Source organism: Corvus brachyrhynchos, unplaced genomic scaffold (assembly GCF_000691975.1).
Source record: "Corvus brachyrhynchos isolate BGI_N302 unplaced genomic scaffold, ASM69197v1 scaffold101, whole genome shotgun sequence".
Taxonomy (NCBI): Eukaryota; Metazoa; Chordata; class Aves; order Passeriformes; family Corvidae; genus Corvus; species Corvus brachyrhynchos.
Window position 1 is genome coordinate 21,358,286 of NW_008237239.1, and position 15,807 is coordinate 21,374,092.

The 15,807-nt window shown below is 39.4% G+C and overlaps 1 protein-coding gene across 2 annotated transcripts in view; it reads right to left on the reverse strand.

The window, feature by feature from the left end:
• The window catches only part of ALK (anaplastic lymphoma receptor tyrosine kinase), a 225,730-nt gene that overhangs the window by 203,613 nt on the left and 6,310 nt on the right, over nt 1-15,807 (reverse strand). For both annotated transcript variants that reach the window (XM_017730126.1, XM_017730125.1), the window contains exon 2: nt 10,638-10,802. In XM_017730126.1, the coding sequence (XP_017585615.1) occupies nt 10,638-10,802 (165 nt within the window). The remainder of the gene's footprint in view (nt 1-10,637; nt 10,803-15,807) is intronic.

Genomic DNA, 15,807 nt, shown 5'->3' on the forward strand with positions numbered 1-15,807 from the left:
CTACTGTGCAACTGGGCACTGAGGCCACCAGAATGATCTTTTCCCCCAGTCTAAGAAAGCTCAGTATGTAAAATCCCAAGCTGTGTGTCACAGCAAACTTTCACCTCAAAGTGACCTTGTTGACATGTAGGGTCAACTCAGGCAGGCAGGCAGGGCTTGCTCTATCCATACGGGATAGTCTGAAAAGCTGTCATTTTTTAGAGCAGTCAAATATAAAACATCCTCTGTCTCCTCCTCAAATGCTTTCACACCTTCAGGAAAAACACAGAGAGTGGAATTAAACCTGCATCATAATGTTGTTTTAACATGGGCTTTATGTTTCTTCCATGCTCTGAATAAACACCTTGAAAACAGGACATCCTTGAACCTTCTGCTCAAAATCAATACTGGAGCTCTGCAGCTTGGGTTTTTCTCTGATAAACAAATCTACTGTGACAGGTGAGAAGGAGTTGTGATCTAACCTTTATTATGCTGTTTATATGCCTTGCAAAGTTCTAAATGACTGCCAGAGATGCCTACATGTGGTACACAGTAAAATGCTTCCTTTCAGTGCCTGACCTTTCCACTTCCCCCCTGGAAGCAGAGGAAAGCAGCAACATGTCCCCCACTAACAGCAACACACAAGGTGAATTATTGTAGTTCAGTCCTTCATCAGGTTTATCCTTTTAACACAGGCAATGGCAAGTAACATATCTTCTGCTTCTGCTGTTTGAACATCTTTTCAAATGTGGAGAAATCCACTCATCACCTTTTTTACTCATGTTTACAACAGATAATTCAGAAAGACAGTCTCTCCCAGAAGAGTGGTTAGATCTGCTCACAGACATAGAATAGAAAGAAGAAAAAATGTAGAACAATGGCTAAAAGCCCGCTATTACATTTCTTGAATTCTTAAGGAAATGCCATTTAGAAGTAAGGGGTCCTTGCTTGTCTCACCTCTGTTGTGACACTGGAGCATTCAGCTAACAAAGCTGACTTTCATCGGACTTTCCAGCTGAGGAACCATTAATGCAAATTATAAATTATATTTTTAAAACATAGTATTTTAACAAAAGATAGTCTCTCCTATTCAAATTTTATAAAATCCTGTTTAGTTGGGGAAGGTGAAAGATGAAGGCCAAGCATTTCTAAATTGCTTGCATTTGATAGATGAGAAAGCCTGAGCTGTTGAGACTAAAGGGACTCACAGGGACTTGGAGAAAGCCATTTCCTTACCACGAGTGGGACACACAGTGTAATTTATTGCACAGAAAGGAAGTGCTACTCAACACAAGAGCAGGGTCTAGGACTGGAGATCCCAAATCAACAAGGAGATACTGTAGTGTGCTCCCCAGCAGAGTTACAACTAAACACGAAGGGCTATGTTCTATTGCTCCCCTCAGTGCACAGCGTCTGGCACAGCTTGTCTGAAGAGTGAGAGAACATCTGGGGAAGTCCAGCCATCAGTTTTCTTCCCTCTCCTGCTCTCCCAGTATGGCCATTCTCATCTTCATGCATTACACCATCTGTTTAATCACTGTGCTCTCAAAACAAGCAAACAAAGAAAACAGATGAAACTTCAGGGATAGCTTCTAGCTCATAATTGAAAGGATGATTATTCATTAGAATCTAGGCAAGTTGCTTGGGGCCACCAAAACAGGCATTGCATGGTATTATGAAATTTATTTTTTAAAGACAGAAAGCAGAATTCTCATTCAGTATCCTGTCTTTAACTCTGCAACCTTCTTTGGTTATTTTGAGGGGGATAAAATAAGCATGCCGAGTTTAAGCTTCTATAAGAGAAAACAACTAAGCTCAGAGGGTCCCATCCCTTCAAGGTAAAGGTAAAACTACTTTGGTGAGCTTTAACATTGACAATTTCTGTCAGATTTAACCTCTGAAGGCATGGCTAGGGGAATACTTCTTGCAACACCTCTGAATAAGTACATGTAATTGTGTCTTCCCAAAAACGAGATATTACAAAAGCATTGGTACCAGCACATCCTTTATATACCGTCATCTAAACAACTGAAATGTCATCAGAAAACCAATTACAGAAATGCTAAAAATCAATCTTCTCTTTACCCAAATTTACCTGACAAAATGGTTAAACTGTACTTGGGTTTAGCTACATCCACTCTAAGATCCTGACTGAATCAGTCAGGAAAATGATATTTTCTTCATCATGGTTCCAAATTAACAATTTCTTATCTCTGATTAGTTAGCTGGACTTTGTTCTTGGCAAGAGTCACAGCAGTAAAACCTTTTATCTTTTAAAGTTCTGTGACTCTCTTTTAATGTATTCATCCAAGCACAGGTGTGTAAGATACCTACTGTAATACAACACTATCATTGATGTGAATAAGAGCAAAAATATTCCAGTTCTTGTCAATTTGATAATGCTTTTAACATAATCTCACAAAAGAGTTGTGTAGAAAATCCCACATGATAACATCTATTCATTAAATGTGGAGCAAGCCAACTTCATGAAAAAAACGCTGGGGACCAGCAGGCCCCAACAATTGTTAGTACTGATTAAGGTGCAAGGGACACAGGTTTGGCACACTGGGGAACACAACTCACCTTGGGCTACTGATTTAACCACGCTGGGCTTTGGTTTCTCTCTGACAACAGGCAGAAACCCTTCTCCCAACTCTTCAAAACCATACGAAGTGCCTTGTTTAGTAGAGCATTCTCAGAGCCTCCGGGTGAAGTGCTGAAGAAGCACAGGGTATTGTAGTACTTGGCAATGGATATAGTTAGACCATGCTTGGGAAGGATTGCCAAAATGCAGCCACCAAGAGGCTGCCAGGCTCACAGGGTCTTGCTGATACTTCTTTACCATACATTATATTTTTGTGTGCAGAGCCATATGTGTGAGCTGTCACTGCGTGGTAAAAAAATAAACCCACAGAAAATCGAAGCAGCAGGTAGGCTAGAAAGAGATCAAAACTACCAAATAATGTACTAATCCATTGAGTATTTTTTTGCACAAATGTGAGTTTTCAGTGCTTAAAAAGTTATATTTAGAAAACCCTCTGAACACAACATGTGCATGGGCACACATGAGCATTTGGTGATAAAGGACACTGTCCCTACGTTGTGGAGGGAAAAAAATTTACATATGTGTGTTAATCCAGTAGTCTTTTCCTATACAAAGGTCAAACGCAGCCGAGAGCAGGACACACTTCCCTCCAGCTGTCCTTTTAATATGCCTCTCATCTTGCCAAGGAGAAACTGTCATTAGGAGTGAGAAAGAGACCATTTTACAACCCATTTATTCTTCATTGTCTCTGCCTTTTCTGGATATACTTGTTGGAGTACATTAGTCACAGGTATGCAGCAAGGCATTAGAGCATGCTAACATCTCATGCACACTGAAATTAATTTTTCTTCTTCAGCTTGGGGAAGAGACTGCTGGATGTTGAGTTGCATGCAAGTCTTCACTGAATTAAGGAATAAACAAACAAGATTTCTAAAAAATCAACAAACCCACGTGCTTCTCCACAGTCTGCATAAATACATACCTACTCTATAAACAAACACGCTGTCCTGCAGCGAGACAATAATTTGCCTCTTTAGAGCAGGCTCATTAAAAGGAAATAATTTTGCAATAACAAAGTACAAGTGTATTCCTAATGAGAAGAGCAAGCTGCAAAATGCTAGGAACACCTGGTCCATTTTTTTGTACTGACAGTGCATGAGCTGGAATCTGATCCTTATAAAAAGGCTGTATCTTTCCTTCTCCACAGCCCAGTGGACTCTAGAAGCAAGTTTGGTTTGCATTTAGTGTCTTAATGTTGCATAAATTCCTATGGGTATGTGTTGTAACACTTGATACTCTTATGTTGCCAAATTGAGTATTAAAATCTAAATCTCATCTAGAACAGCCAGAACTATTCACTGTAAAAATTATTTTTAATTCTAAACCCCCTTTTTGTATACAGAGAACTTGATAGTCATCCCTACAAATCCATAAACCTCTCATTTGCAATAGGATTGATGAATAATTTTCAGTCTACGTTATTTCCAGACCTCACTTAATTCTTCTACTGTTTTGCTTGTGGTATGTAGCTGATCCTTCAACTCACACTCAATAATTACTTCCACTGACTAAATCTTAAAGAGGAAAATAATAGGAAACTGAATCCCACTTGAACTAAATGAAAGTGCAAAAGTACAAATGTTCACAAACCTTCGTGGGATACCTGCAGCATATAAATAATAAAACTAGGGTGGTATCAGCACCTTAAAAAGATACAGCAGTATCTTTTTAAGGACTATTCAACCATCTGGATTGAACCTTTGCAGGCCAGGATGATCACGTTCTTCTCCAGCATTAAAGAGTCAGATGCAGTAAACATTCAGGTCTGCAAGTTTTTTGTCAAAACTTGTGATAGGTTCAAAAACATTTTTCTTCCAATCAGAAATTCTCCTGAGAAAACAATTCTTGGTTTGATGTTTCTTTTTCCAGGCCTAAGGTGTCAAGATCTCGAACTCCATGTAATGATTTAGTAAATAAGAAATACCTGTGGTATCTTGTTCAAAAGACACATAAGCTGGATCAATTCTACGAGATCAAGGCATATCCTCAAACCAGTATAAGAATTAATGTAAAGGGAAAACTTCTGTCTGTCTAGTGTGAGCCCAGCTACTCTCTTTACTCTTTATTCTTTCCCCTGGTAAATAGGTATCTTTTTCAGAGAGAATTCCCCCCCCCCCTTTTTTTTTTTTGTGGAATTTAAAGTGATATGAGTATTTTTTCTGCTTCAGTTTTACTTGAAAAATAACTTCTCACCTACTTATTTCTTGCAAGCCCACAATGATTTATACTCTACTGTTTTGTTAATAAAGTGATAATCTGAAAGAAAATATTATTTGTTATCTTTTATTATCCACCTCATTCTTCTTTGTCTGATGAATCATAAATTAAAGACAGAGGCCATTTTATAATCCTGCAGTTCATTATCTCCCATTTGCTAATATGCTCAGTGCCTTAGCCTTGCTCTATTTCTTTAGTAATAATTACAAAAATTAAAACCACATTAACACAATATGCAGATACTTCTTGCTTTAGAACTTACATAAGAGCTTTTCAACTGATCAGTGGCTGGTTAAGGCACTGTCCTCATTAATCTCCCACTTCCCCTGCCATCCTTCATGAAAGTTTAATCTACATTTTCCATTAGGAAGTTGTCTCAACTGGTGTTCACATTTGCAGGGTGGCTTATTACTTTTTTGATTTTTATTTGGAATGGTGGTCATACTGCCACAACTTATCTCTTCATCAGAAATTTTTATCAAGCACCTGCATATTTTCCTGGTCCTGAAGCCTTTAAATCACAGAAGCAGAAATTCACTTGCTTGATCTAGAATCACAAGATTTAAAAAAAGAGCAGGCAACCCGCTTGCATAACCACAGTCAGGAATGGTAAAGACTCCAATCCTTCCTGCATAAAACTGCATTTACGGTTAGAAACAGATCACTCTGACATTTGATCAGACCTGGACTCAGTCTGTGTGCAGTTGTTTTGGGTGCAGCTGCTGCTGGTCCTGCCTCCTTAAATACAATGGAATAATTTGTACTAGTGGTTCTCTCTCTTCTTTGTAAGATTTGACTCCGTATGAAGCCCCAGCTGTGGTCTCAGATCGGGGACCACAATTACTGACCACAATTGTGTCTCTGGGGAGCACAGCATTGCAAGAAGCTGAGCCAGTGCTTCTCTGGAGGAGGGAAAATACAAGCACTGCAATAAGGTAACAGGAGAGGTGAACTCTGAAAAGCCCCACTTGCTGGTGGCTGTCAAATAATCCATGATGGATGTCAAACTCAGTGCTGTATCCTAGAGGCCCCCATACCCTGGGTTTGACTCAAGAGTTGAAAGGCACAGAATTTATGGTTGGTTTGACCCATTTCAGGTTTATCAGAGAGGCAAATGACTCTACCTAGAACATGACAAACACTTACATCCACACAGCTGAAAGCGCAGCTTCCTTGGTCTACAAACTCCTTGCTTCTAACCACAGATTGGGTCATCTCCTTAGGAAATAGTGCCACAGTTGCAAGATCTCTATTTCCTCATATTTCATTACAATAGACTGCAGTGCATTTGCTGGTATAATATATTATGAAGGATCATGAATAATTAAAAATTAATCACACTTGTCAAAATAAATAAATGCAGTCAGTGATGCAGAATGCTTGAATTTTTTATGCCATATTTTTGCTTATTCATGAATTAAAAGAAGCCTAGTAATCCACAATGGATTGCCTACTCATTTCAGCATGTACAGGCCCAATTCAGATCCCAGCAGGGGAGGTTTTTCTGTCAATCTTTAGCACATCAGTGGAACTTTAACCTTAAATCTCTGACCCTACAGAAAGTTACATAAACCAGACTTGGAAATGTGAGTTACTCCAGCAGATCTTAAGGGCCCTAATTGGCAGATACACCAGTGATTCTGTCCCTCACTGGTCTGCTTACAAGATGTGGGGAACAGAGGAGAGTGAAGCATTTTAGCACAAATTTTAAAAATCAAAACTTTGATAGCCTCCCTAAGCTACATTTATATAGGCAAACAGCCCTGCAGTTCTTCCTACCAAATACTTGATATTTTTGCATGGTTTGTTAGCATTCCCAAGGCTTTAACAGAAGAGCAAATACCAGTAAATGTTTAAATAGCAGCTTTTCTCTGACTCTCTAAATTAGTCTAAAACTGTTTGTGCATTTCTATCCTTTTTCAAAGGGAACCTAAGCCTGGGCTGGGAGGTGAGGGAGGGACAAACCACCACACCGACCCTACCAGACCAAAGATCCATTAACTTTCAACATCTGGCTCTGAAAAGAGACAGGTGGAAATACATTGGAAAGAATGTATGAACAGGGAGAACAAACAAAGTTGTCCCCCACCACTCCTGACCTTCAGGAACCTGTCGCACAAGGACTTTCTGAGCCAAAAAAGGTTCTGTAGAGAATTTAGTGGCTGTAATTGTTCTTCCCTGCATATATCCTGTCAACTTGCATACCCACAGAAGGTTTCAGCACCAACACTACCCTGGGAAGAAAGTTCCAGAGTTTCACTGTTTGTTAAATACTGAAGGATCTCCTTTTGTTTTGCCTGACATCTACTAATTTTGCTTGATGCTGTCCAATACTGTGTTAGAAGAAATATCAACTATTCCTTCTGTACTCATCCTTTCCGTGCTTTACAAACCCTTGGGAGTTTATAAACCTTTATACATATTTTATAAAGATTTTATAAATTTCTGTGATTCCTGTACAACTCTGAATGTATTCCTTTAGATGCCTCTTTCAGGCAGGGTAGTGCTAGTTAAGTGTTCCTAGAAGACAGCCACTACATACTTTATCATCTTTGTTTCCATTTTTTCAAAAACTTTCCCAGCTGCACGAAAAGATTTTTGATGCATGGGATCTAGAATAGAAGACTGAGTTCTAAATACAGCTGCCCCACACATTTATACTATAGCATGTTCCTGTTTTCCACTCCCTCCCCAGTAAGCCCCCCACATCACATTTACTTTGTGACTGTTACTGAGGTGATGCTTTCACAGCTCTATTCTTACCCCTAAATCAGCTTAAGTGATGGTAACCAGGTCAGAATCTGCCTCCATGTATGTCAAACTCTGATTGTCTCCCCCACCACCTCAATTCAAACAATCTGCACTAAATTTCGCCTGCCACTATTCGCTGGTTAAGCATCCCTTTCCAATTCCTTGCAACTAGACTTTCAATCTTTTACCCTGAATAATTTAATATCAAACTCTGCCACCTCACCATCTATTCCTATCCACAAGATCAATGATTTGTGTGACACTACACGCTGAACATGCCAAGTAAGTGGATTGCTCAGCTGTGACTGTAACCAGATGCTGAGACACCAGAAGTTTGTTCTTACTCTAGGAGCCTTAATCCATGCTGACTTCTTCTGATTTCTTGACACTGAGCTGTATCATGCTGCTGGGACAGGGGCAAAAATACAGAAATTCTTCCAATGTCTCTCTTTGGAAGATCTCCCAATGATTTTCTACTGAACATTTTACAGAAACTCGTGTGAAGCCTAATGAATCATAGCAGAGGCATTTGTCTCTATCAATGTCTTGCCATGACTTGATAACCAAGTGACAAGGATGAGCTAAACCATCCCAAAATCTAGTTAAGCTATCTGTTTATCTCTGTGCATTACTGTCTGCAAAGGAGATGAAACAAGATTGAGATAATTGCAAGTACAATTTGCAGGAAACAGTGGGGGTTGGAACTACTGTGCTTAATTATTTCAGATTGAAACAGACCACACAACTATCTATGCCAAACAGCTGTAATTAAAGTGATTTAAAATAGAGAGATGCTAGCTCCAAGTGTTGATTTTCAAATGAGTCTTTATACATGCAAGAGTTACAGTCATCGATGAGTTGCAGACCTACAGCTCTACTGAGAAAAAATTACCACTATGTCCAACATGCCTGGTAAAAACAAACATACACAAGCAAATAAACCACACAAAATAATCCACCCTGATGCCCCACAAATCTAAATCCACTTAATCAATTTGACACTGGTTACCTGCCCCTCAGAATAGAAGCAAACAGCAGAACACAAGTTTCAGCCTAAATTGCCTATATTCCAGGTGAGAACCCCCAAACTTTGGGCTTAGAAATGGAATTTTAACCCAATAAGCAATCAGAAATCATCAACTAATACCACCTTTGGTTTCAGGCTACAGTCTCCCTTTCTTCTGCTTTGACAGATACATAAAACTGAGTTAGACAAAGGTACAACTTTACTGAAAAGAATCCAAAAGAATCATACATTGACAATGTGTAGCATCATGGAGACCTGGCCAGGCTCTTTAGCTGGAACAATACATTTACTTCCTTGTGGATTTTCCCCATTTTTTCCCCACTCCAGAGAAGTGACAGCTATTCTTCTCAATTCAAAACAAGGTTTTAACTCCTAAATTTCAGGGGCAGCCAGCTTGCACTAGAATTTAAGAAACAGAAGAACAAAACAGACATTCTGATTTACCTCAAACTTTCCCAGAACTGTATCTTTGTAGCAAGAAATTCAGTACGCGTGTGGATGTTCATTGATGTGGAAATTAGAAGATATTTGCATGCAGCACAAATGTGGTCCATCTGCTTTACACACGACACAGATCACACCAAAATGACTTGGTCGGCTGATGAATCAACGGGCCTTAAAAGTTAATTTACAATGGCTATCTGGGGAAAAGTACTCTACTGTTGGTATGGATGAGAAAACAGAATATGAATGAAAGCACCACAGAAAATTTCCTCAGTATTTGCCTGAACATAAGAACTGTTACAAGCAATCAGACTGCAGCTCTGCAAAGTCAAATTCTGTCTTTAATGCTGGCTTCTAAGAAAAGGATCCTTTCACTTGCAGCCTTCTGTGTAAGAGGCTTCTTGAGTCTAAACAGACTGTTGAATTAAACATCCAGTGATGAATGTAGTCTGCAAGAATTCATCTGAACTTTCTTTAAACTTACGCACACTTCTGGCCCCATAACATTAATTCATGTATTTTATTAGCACCGTTTATTCAAGTACTACATGAAAAATGTCTCTGCTTGCTTGTTCAAAAACCTGGAACCCACCACTTCACAGCTGCTTTCCAATGCTCTTCAAACTGCATTTTAAAGACCTCTAATCCCTGCCACCGCAGATGGAATAGAGTATCTTTGTCTGTTTAGTTTTTCCTACTATGGAAACTGTTCCATATACCTTGTAATTTTTGTTGTCCTTCCTGACACCTCTTTGTTTTCCTGGATAAAGTTTGTAGCTTTAACTCCCCCATTTCCATTTTTGTAGGTCCATTCTGATCAACACCACCCTCTAGAGAAAGGTTCCAAGCAGGTGTCACTAAGCTGAAAGGACGTTAAGAATTTTTCTGCTTTTCCAGGATTAGAAGAGCACAAATATATCTAAAAATTTTTCAGAACTTACAATCTTAATGAAATATGCTGCTGTTCACAGATATGGTCATAAGCAGGAAAAGTAATTCCAACAAACCAAATCTTTTTCCAAGAAAAGAAAAAAGTCTGCTGCACTCCCATCTTTTGAAACCTCCTAGCTCTCTTTAGAGACAGGTTCTTTTTTCTTATATTAAGGACAAAGCCCATCTTTTGTTTTCTTACCAAACAGACAACCTAAGCCCTGGACAAAAGGATATTGCCTAAAATGGTCTGCAAACACACAAGTGGTAAACAGAACCTAGAGCAAAGACCAGACTCTTCCAAACACTGAATGACCTTAAACACAGGCACCATAGTACAGTTCTCATCCAAGTATCATCCATGGCATGGGCCAGCCCAAATCAGATATTACACAAGACTATATTTGATACTTTGCTTCCCAGATATACAATCAAGCTTGTCTTTAGATGAAAACAGATATCTCCTGTGCAGAACACGTTCTCCTTTTGTTTGTCACTTGGTTTTTACTCATTATCTGCTGAAGCAAAGGGACTATAGCTGTCTTTAGTACTTCAGGAAGACATGGTTGCCTGCGTGGGGTTTGGGGATTTTCCGTTAGGGTTATTTTGAGGGGTAGAAGCAAGGGTGTTTTCATTTTAAAACTAACCACAACTGATGACATTGCACAGTTGCATTCATCTTACCTTTGGGTGTGCTCTCAGAGTGATCTCTCTCGGGCCCATCCAGGAGGTCTAGATGCAAGATTTCCTCTGCACTCAGTCTGACCCAGGCGTTGTTGGGGGTTTCCTGATCTTTTGAGGTAAAGGAATATTCCAGCTCACAAGGAGATTCAAAGTTGCAGTCAAATACTGGAAAAAGAAAATGGACATGCAACACACTAGGTTAATTAAATCCCATGTCCTCTGTGCTGGAAGGTACGTACACATACACATGTGTATGCACACTCATTTTATACTTCAGTAAGTTAGGGCTTGGTTTTTTCCATAATGAGGCAGAAAGAAATAGGGAATTCCATAAACAGACAGGAAAAATGGGCCTGAAATGGGCCACACAGAGAGGTTCATTACGGAGGCAGCAGCAAATCAAAAGGAATGCCCAAGAGCCAGTAATTCCCCTTCAGGACAGGTCAAAGGGCAGCTCAGGCTGAAGTGGGGAAAGGCATCATCTGGCTGAATGGAAAATAGCTTAGTCAATGGATGAAATGGGACAGAAAGCCAATCTCTTCTGGGATGCTGCTTCAAATTCAGCCAGGACCATTAGAGTGCAAAGACTCCTAATGTGATTCATGCCCATGTTCCACCTCGGTGAGCACAGGTCTCTACAAAGAGAGTCATATATCCTGGGCATATGGAATATGCTGGAAGCCATAGGGACTGTACCCTGAGAGGTGACATTTTGACCCCTGGATTTGAAACTCTTTCCTGAGACAACAGAAGCAGCAGAAACCTGACTTGCTGCTGCGAAACATCAGTCTCCAGGCAGCACAGCCAGCAACTGCCTCCAACAGAGATTTCTCTTTCTGAGATGTTTCTCTTTCAGAAACCCATTACCCTGCTGGTACAACTATGATTCATTTCCCAGTGTCCAGTTTACCATCACACCATAGTTCGAGTTGCTTAACACAACATGTAGTGGCAACCTGCAAGGATTTTACTTTTAATTGTCAGGATCATTAATTTTCTGGAATGCCCTGTATATATTTGCTTTTGTCACCACAGTCAGCACTTCACACAATAATCAGTAAAATAAAGAAATGATTTCTGAACTAACTCAGTGTTTCTGAACAAGCTAGATCCATTTGAAAAAACCCAAGGAAAAAAATACAGCTGCTTTTGGAATCTTTTATACTTTCTTTCTGTCCTGCTGTGCTATGCAGGTGAAACAAATAATCTGAATTAGTGAAATTACCTGATTTTTTTAAACTTCAATTACTTTCTCTATTAAGCATCTAATTTCTTCTTTGTGGGCACAGATCTATGTGGTTCAGCCTAGTCTCCTGGTGATAAAATATTTTCTAAGCTGAAGGTTAATACTGTTGCCCTCTTGCTATGCTTTTCCCAGCTAATTTGCCTTTTTAACAGCAAGCTGGAAGGAACAGAGTCTTTTTTCCAGTTTATATTTGATTTTCTTAATCAGGTGCTTTATCATTCACTCAGCATTTTAAATACTTCACAACACCAGGGAAACCATATAACATAAGGAGTCCATTTACACCACAAACAGCAGTAACAAGGAGTACACACATTTCCTTAAATCCAAATGCACAAGCCCCTACTCTCTTCAGGCCTCTAAGTTATCAATATAAATTTCATGATGCACGAAGCACACTTCAATTTAGGCAGCAAGGAACTGTGGATATATTCATGGAGTTTATTACTGCAATATCACATCCAAACCTCAGACCACTTATTTCTAGTCCCTTAGATGGTCTTTAAAAAAACCAAAACCAAAACAAAAACCAAACACAACATTTTTTAAACTCTGTTAAGTGTTAGGAGTCTATTAAACTTTGTGCCTAAGCCCAGATGGACAAAAGAGCAACCAAACACTCAACTACAGGTTACAGAACATATATTATCTTTACTAGTCACAGGGAACACCTTGAGCAGTATGTGTTTTAAGGTACTGTCAAAAAAAATACAGAGGGGAGAAACACAGCTCATACAAGGATTTTTTTGATGGAACTCACTGGATGACAAATGGGACAGCCCAGGCCAAGGACCACACATGGCAAGAACAATCATTTCAAATCAACTATTTCATTCTTAGTGCATTTCTCTTCTCGATCAATCTCATATATTCTTGAGCTTTCCAGCAGCTGCTGCTTGCTTCCCCTCCTCTCCTGCCCAGCTGCTTGGAACAGAAGCCTTTGTGCTCTCTAACCCTCTTGACCCAAGCAGAGAGGCCCTGCATGGATATCCTCAAGGAGCTCTCATTCTCCTCCTCCAGTCCCCCCGACAGTCTGATTGTGGTGCCACAAGCACTCAATAGCCAGCTCTGCTCCCCACTTCAGTCTCACTTTCCAGAATCCCCATCTCAAAAGAGAGCTATCAATCAGTTGTGGAGCCCTTAACACAGCAGGCCTCTGACCTACAACTGGTACAATTTAATTGGGGTAAGTGATTAAGTAACAGTCAAGTAACAGTCACCACATTGAGTGTTATGACCCCTGCAGACAGCTAAAGACTCTGCCTGAAGCGGGGAAAGTAAAGGAAGAAAAGGCAAGCAGCAATGCCATTTCCTTCCCTTGCAATGAATAGCCTACAGAGAAGTGGCCATGATCTAACGTGCCGGCTGTGGTCACACTGAATGTCCTTTACAACAGGTCGTTCCTTGGAAGAGAGGGAGGCTCACACATCCCACAGTGTCTGTGAGTCAGTGGAAACACACTTGCAACTTTTACAGGATTCAATAGTCGCCTCACATCACCAGAATATCGGTACTTTTCATAAGCTCTTATTTAAATTAGCCCTGTACCAGACACAAATTTCAGTGCTATTATCCTATTCAGTACGAAGAAATGATGACAAAGAAATGCTATCTGATGCAACATAGAAAAATCTGTGCAAACAGCATCCAGTCTTCCAAGGCTAACATTAACTTCCTACCCTCAGGCTTTCCTTCTTTCACAATGTCCTTCACTATTGACAATGTAATATACTTCATAAAAAAAGAATTATATACAATAATTTTTTTTTCCAGCGAGAAGCTGGTCTTAGCTATTATAAGACCACATAAGCCACACTTGCAAATACAAAACCTTCATAATACTTGAATTGCTGCCACAAATCACCTGCCATTTTTTATACCACTGCATAAAAAAATAGCGTTTCTCCTTCCTTTTTCACTTTTGTCTTAACATTTAAAGGCTACACCAAGTTTATTGTTCTCTTGCCCAGTTAAGCACAGAAAGCAGTAGCCATGTGCCTTTGGAAGCAGGATAGCCATTCTGCCTTTTACTGAAAAGCCAAACACTGGAGGAAAGGCAATTAAAGCTAACACAACTTATAGTGATTATTTTTTAAACCCACTATCAATATAAATTGACTAGACACAGAGCTTTTGGGCTTGAATACTGTGCCTAGTCAGTAAAGTGGGATCATTTTTTGTGATTTCTGATGACTTTCTAAAAGAGATGTCACAGAGATTTAAACCAAGTACAGGCATTTATGTCAGACCTATATTGACACTACAGATTCTAAATGCTCTATAGGAATTTAAGCTCCTTATAGAAAAAACCAGCAAAGTCTCTTTTTAAATAATAAATAAAAAAACTTCTAAACAGAACAAACAACTCTTTGTCCAACAATCTCTTTTATCTGCAACTGCTGGGCTTGAGAGAGGCAGAACAGATAATTTATTAGAAGTGGATTTCATCATCATTATGCCTTTAAAGAGGAAACAAAAGTGATGCTTATAATGAAAATAAGATAAAAACCTGTTTAAGAAAGGCTGTAGATACAAATCAGTTCAGCTTTTGGTATGTAAAAAGATACAGAATATTAACTACAGACTGAAAAGCCAATTAAGCTACTATTCAGTTGAAAAGACACTGGAATCTGTGTTTGTCTGATTATGTTAGAGTCTTGAGAGTGTGTCAATTTATTTATTTTTTATCAACATACCTAACAACAATAATTTGTGCACAGATAACTAAAATATCTGGCAACCACATCTGTTTCAATTAAACTGATTAGAGTTCTCTAATAAACAAATGTCTTAAAATAGTAGCATAAGTAATACATCAAAACACAGTAATTTGTGGGAAGTACCCTTTTACACTCCAGCACATCAAATTATGGATCATTCATTTTTGGGTCATCTTGGATCATTTGTGTAACAACACATCACAGAAACATACCTTATTTAGAACAAAAATAGCCTAATTTAGAGAGATAGATAAAAAAACCTGTTCCTGTCAAGAATCTATTCTGATTATCCTTTCTTCAGTTGCACAACAAAAGATTAGGTCTATTTAATCTAAACCACCTCTCCTTTCAACCACAAAACTCTCACCAGCAGGTAGGTTTCTCTTAGACTACTCCCTTCTAGCTCTACATGTGTCTGACTTTAAAAGATCCTTTTCCCTCCTGGTCTGCTGACTCCTACAAATCACTCCTCAATTACTCTCAGGTGGGCACCCTTTTGGAAGGGTGTGGTTGCTTTCTCACCACACTGCCACAGCCAAGGGAGCAGGGAGAGGTTCTCTATTCTCAGCAGGACCAGCTTAGTGAGGTACAACCTCAATGGCACCTCATCAGCTCACACATGACTAATTTATACTACATCTACAGACAAATGCACAATGTAAAGGTCACTTACACTGATCAAGTCAGGACCACAGTCTCCCTCAAGAACTCTTTCAGCAGCAACAATGAAGCAGCAGTGTAGAAACAGATAAAATATTCTTGCACAGGATGTCTTTTTTCAATACAAATATTGACAGATATTCCTTGTGGAGGAGACATAATTTAAATTGTGTAGTAGAGATCTGCTCTGCTGAGTGAGCTTTGAGACCTCCATCAATACCCACTAACCTCTATTTTACTCACGTTATAAGGCCTATAAGCTTTTAATTTATGACAGGGAAATGACAAATTGATTTCCCAGTTATTAATCCTAGTGACAGAGCCAGTTCCTAAAGCCTTCCCATTCCCCCTGAGTACAAAAGGGCACAGGGCATTCAATCTAAGGGTTTCAATTGCCGCATCAGGCCATTCTGAATTTCTATTCACCAAACCAGGGTGCACATGCGGGGTGCCACAAAGAAGCCTGCAGCGATAAGTATTTCTCCCTGAAAATAGACCATAAATAGGAGACACTGTGCTCTCTGGCTGTCAGCTCTCCTGCCTG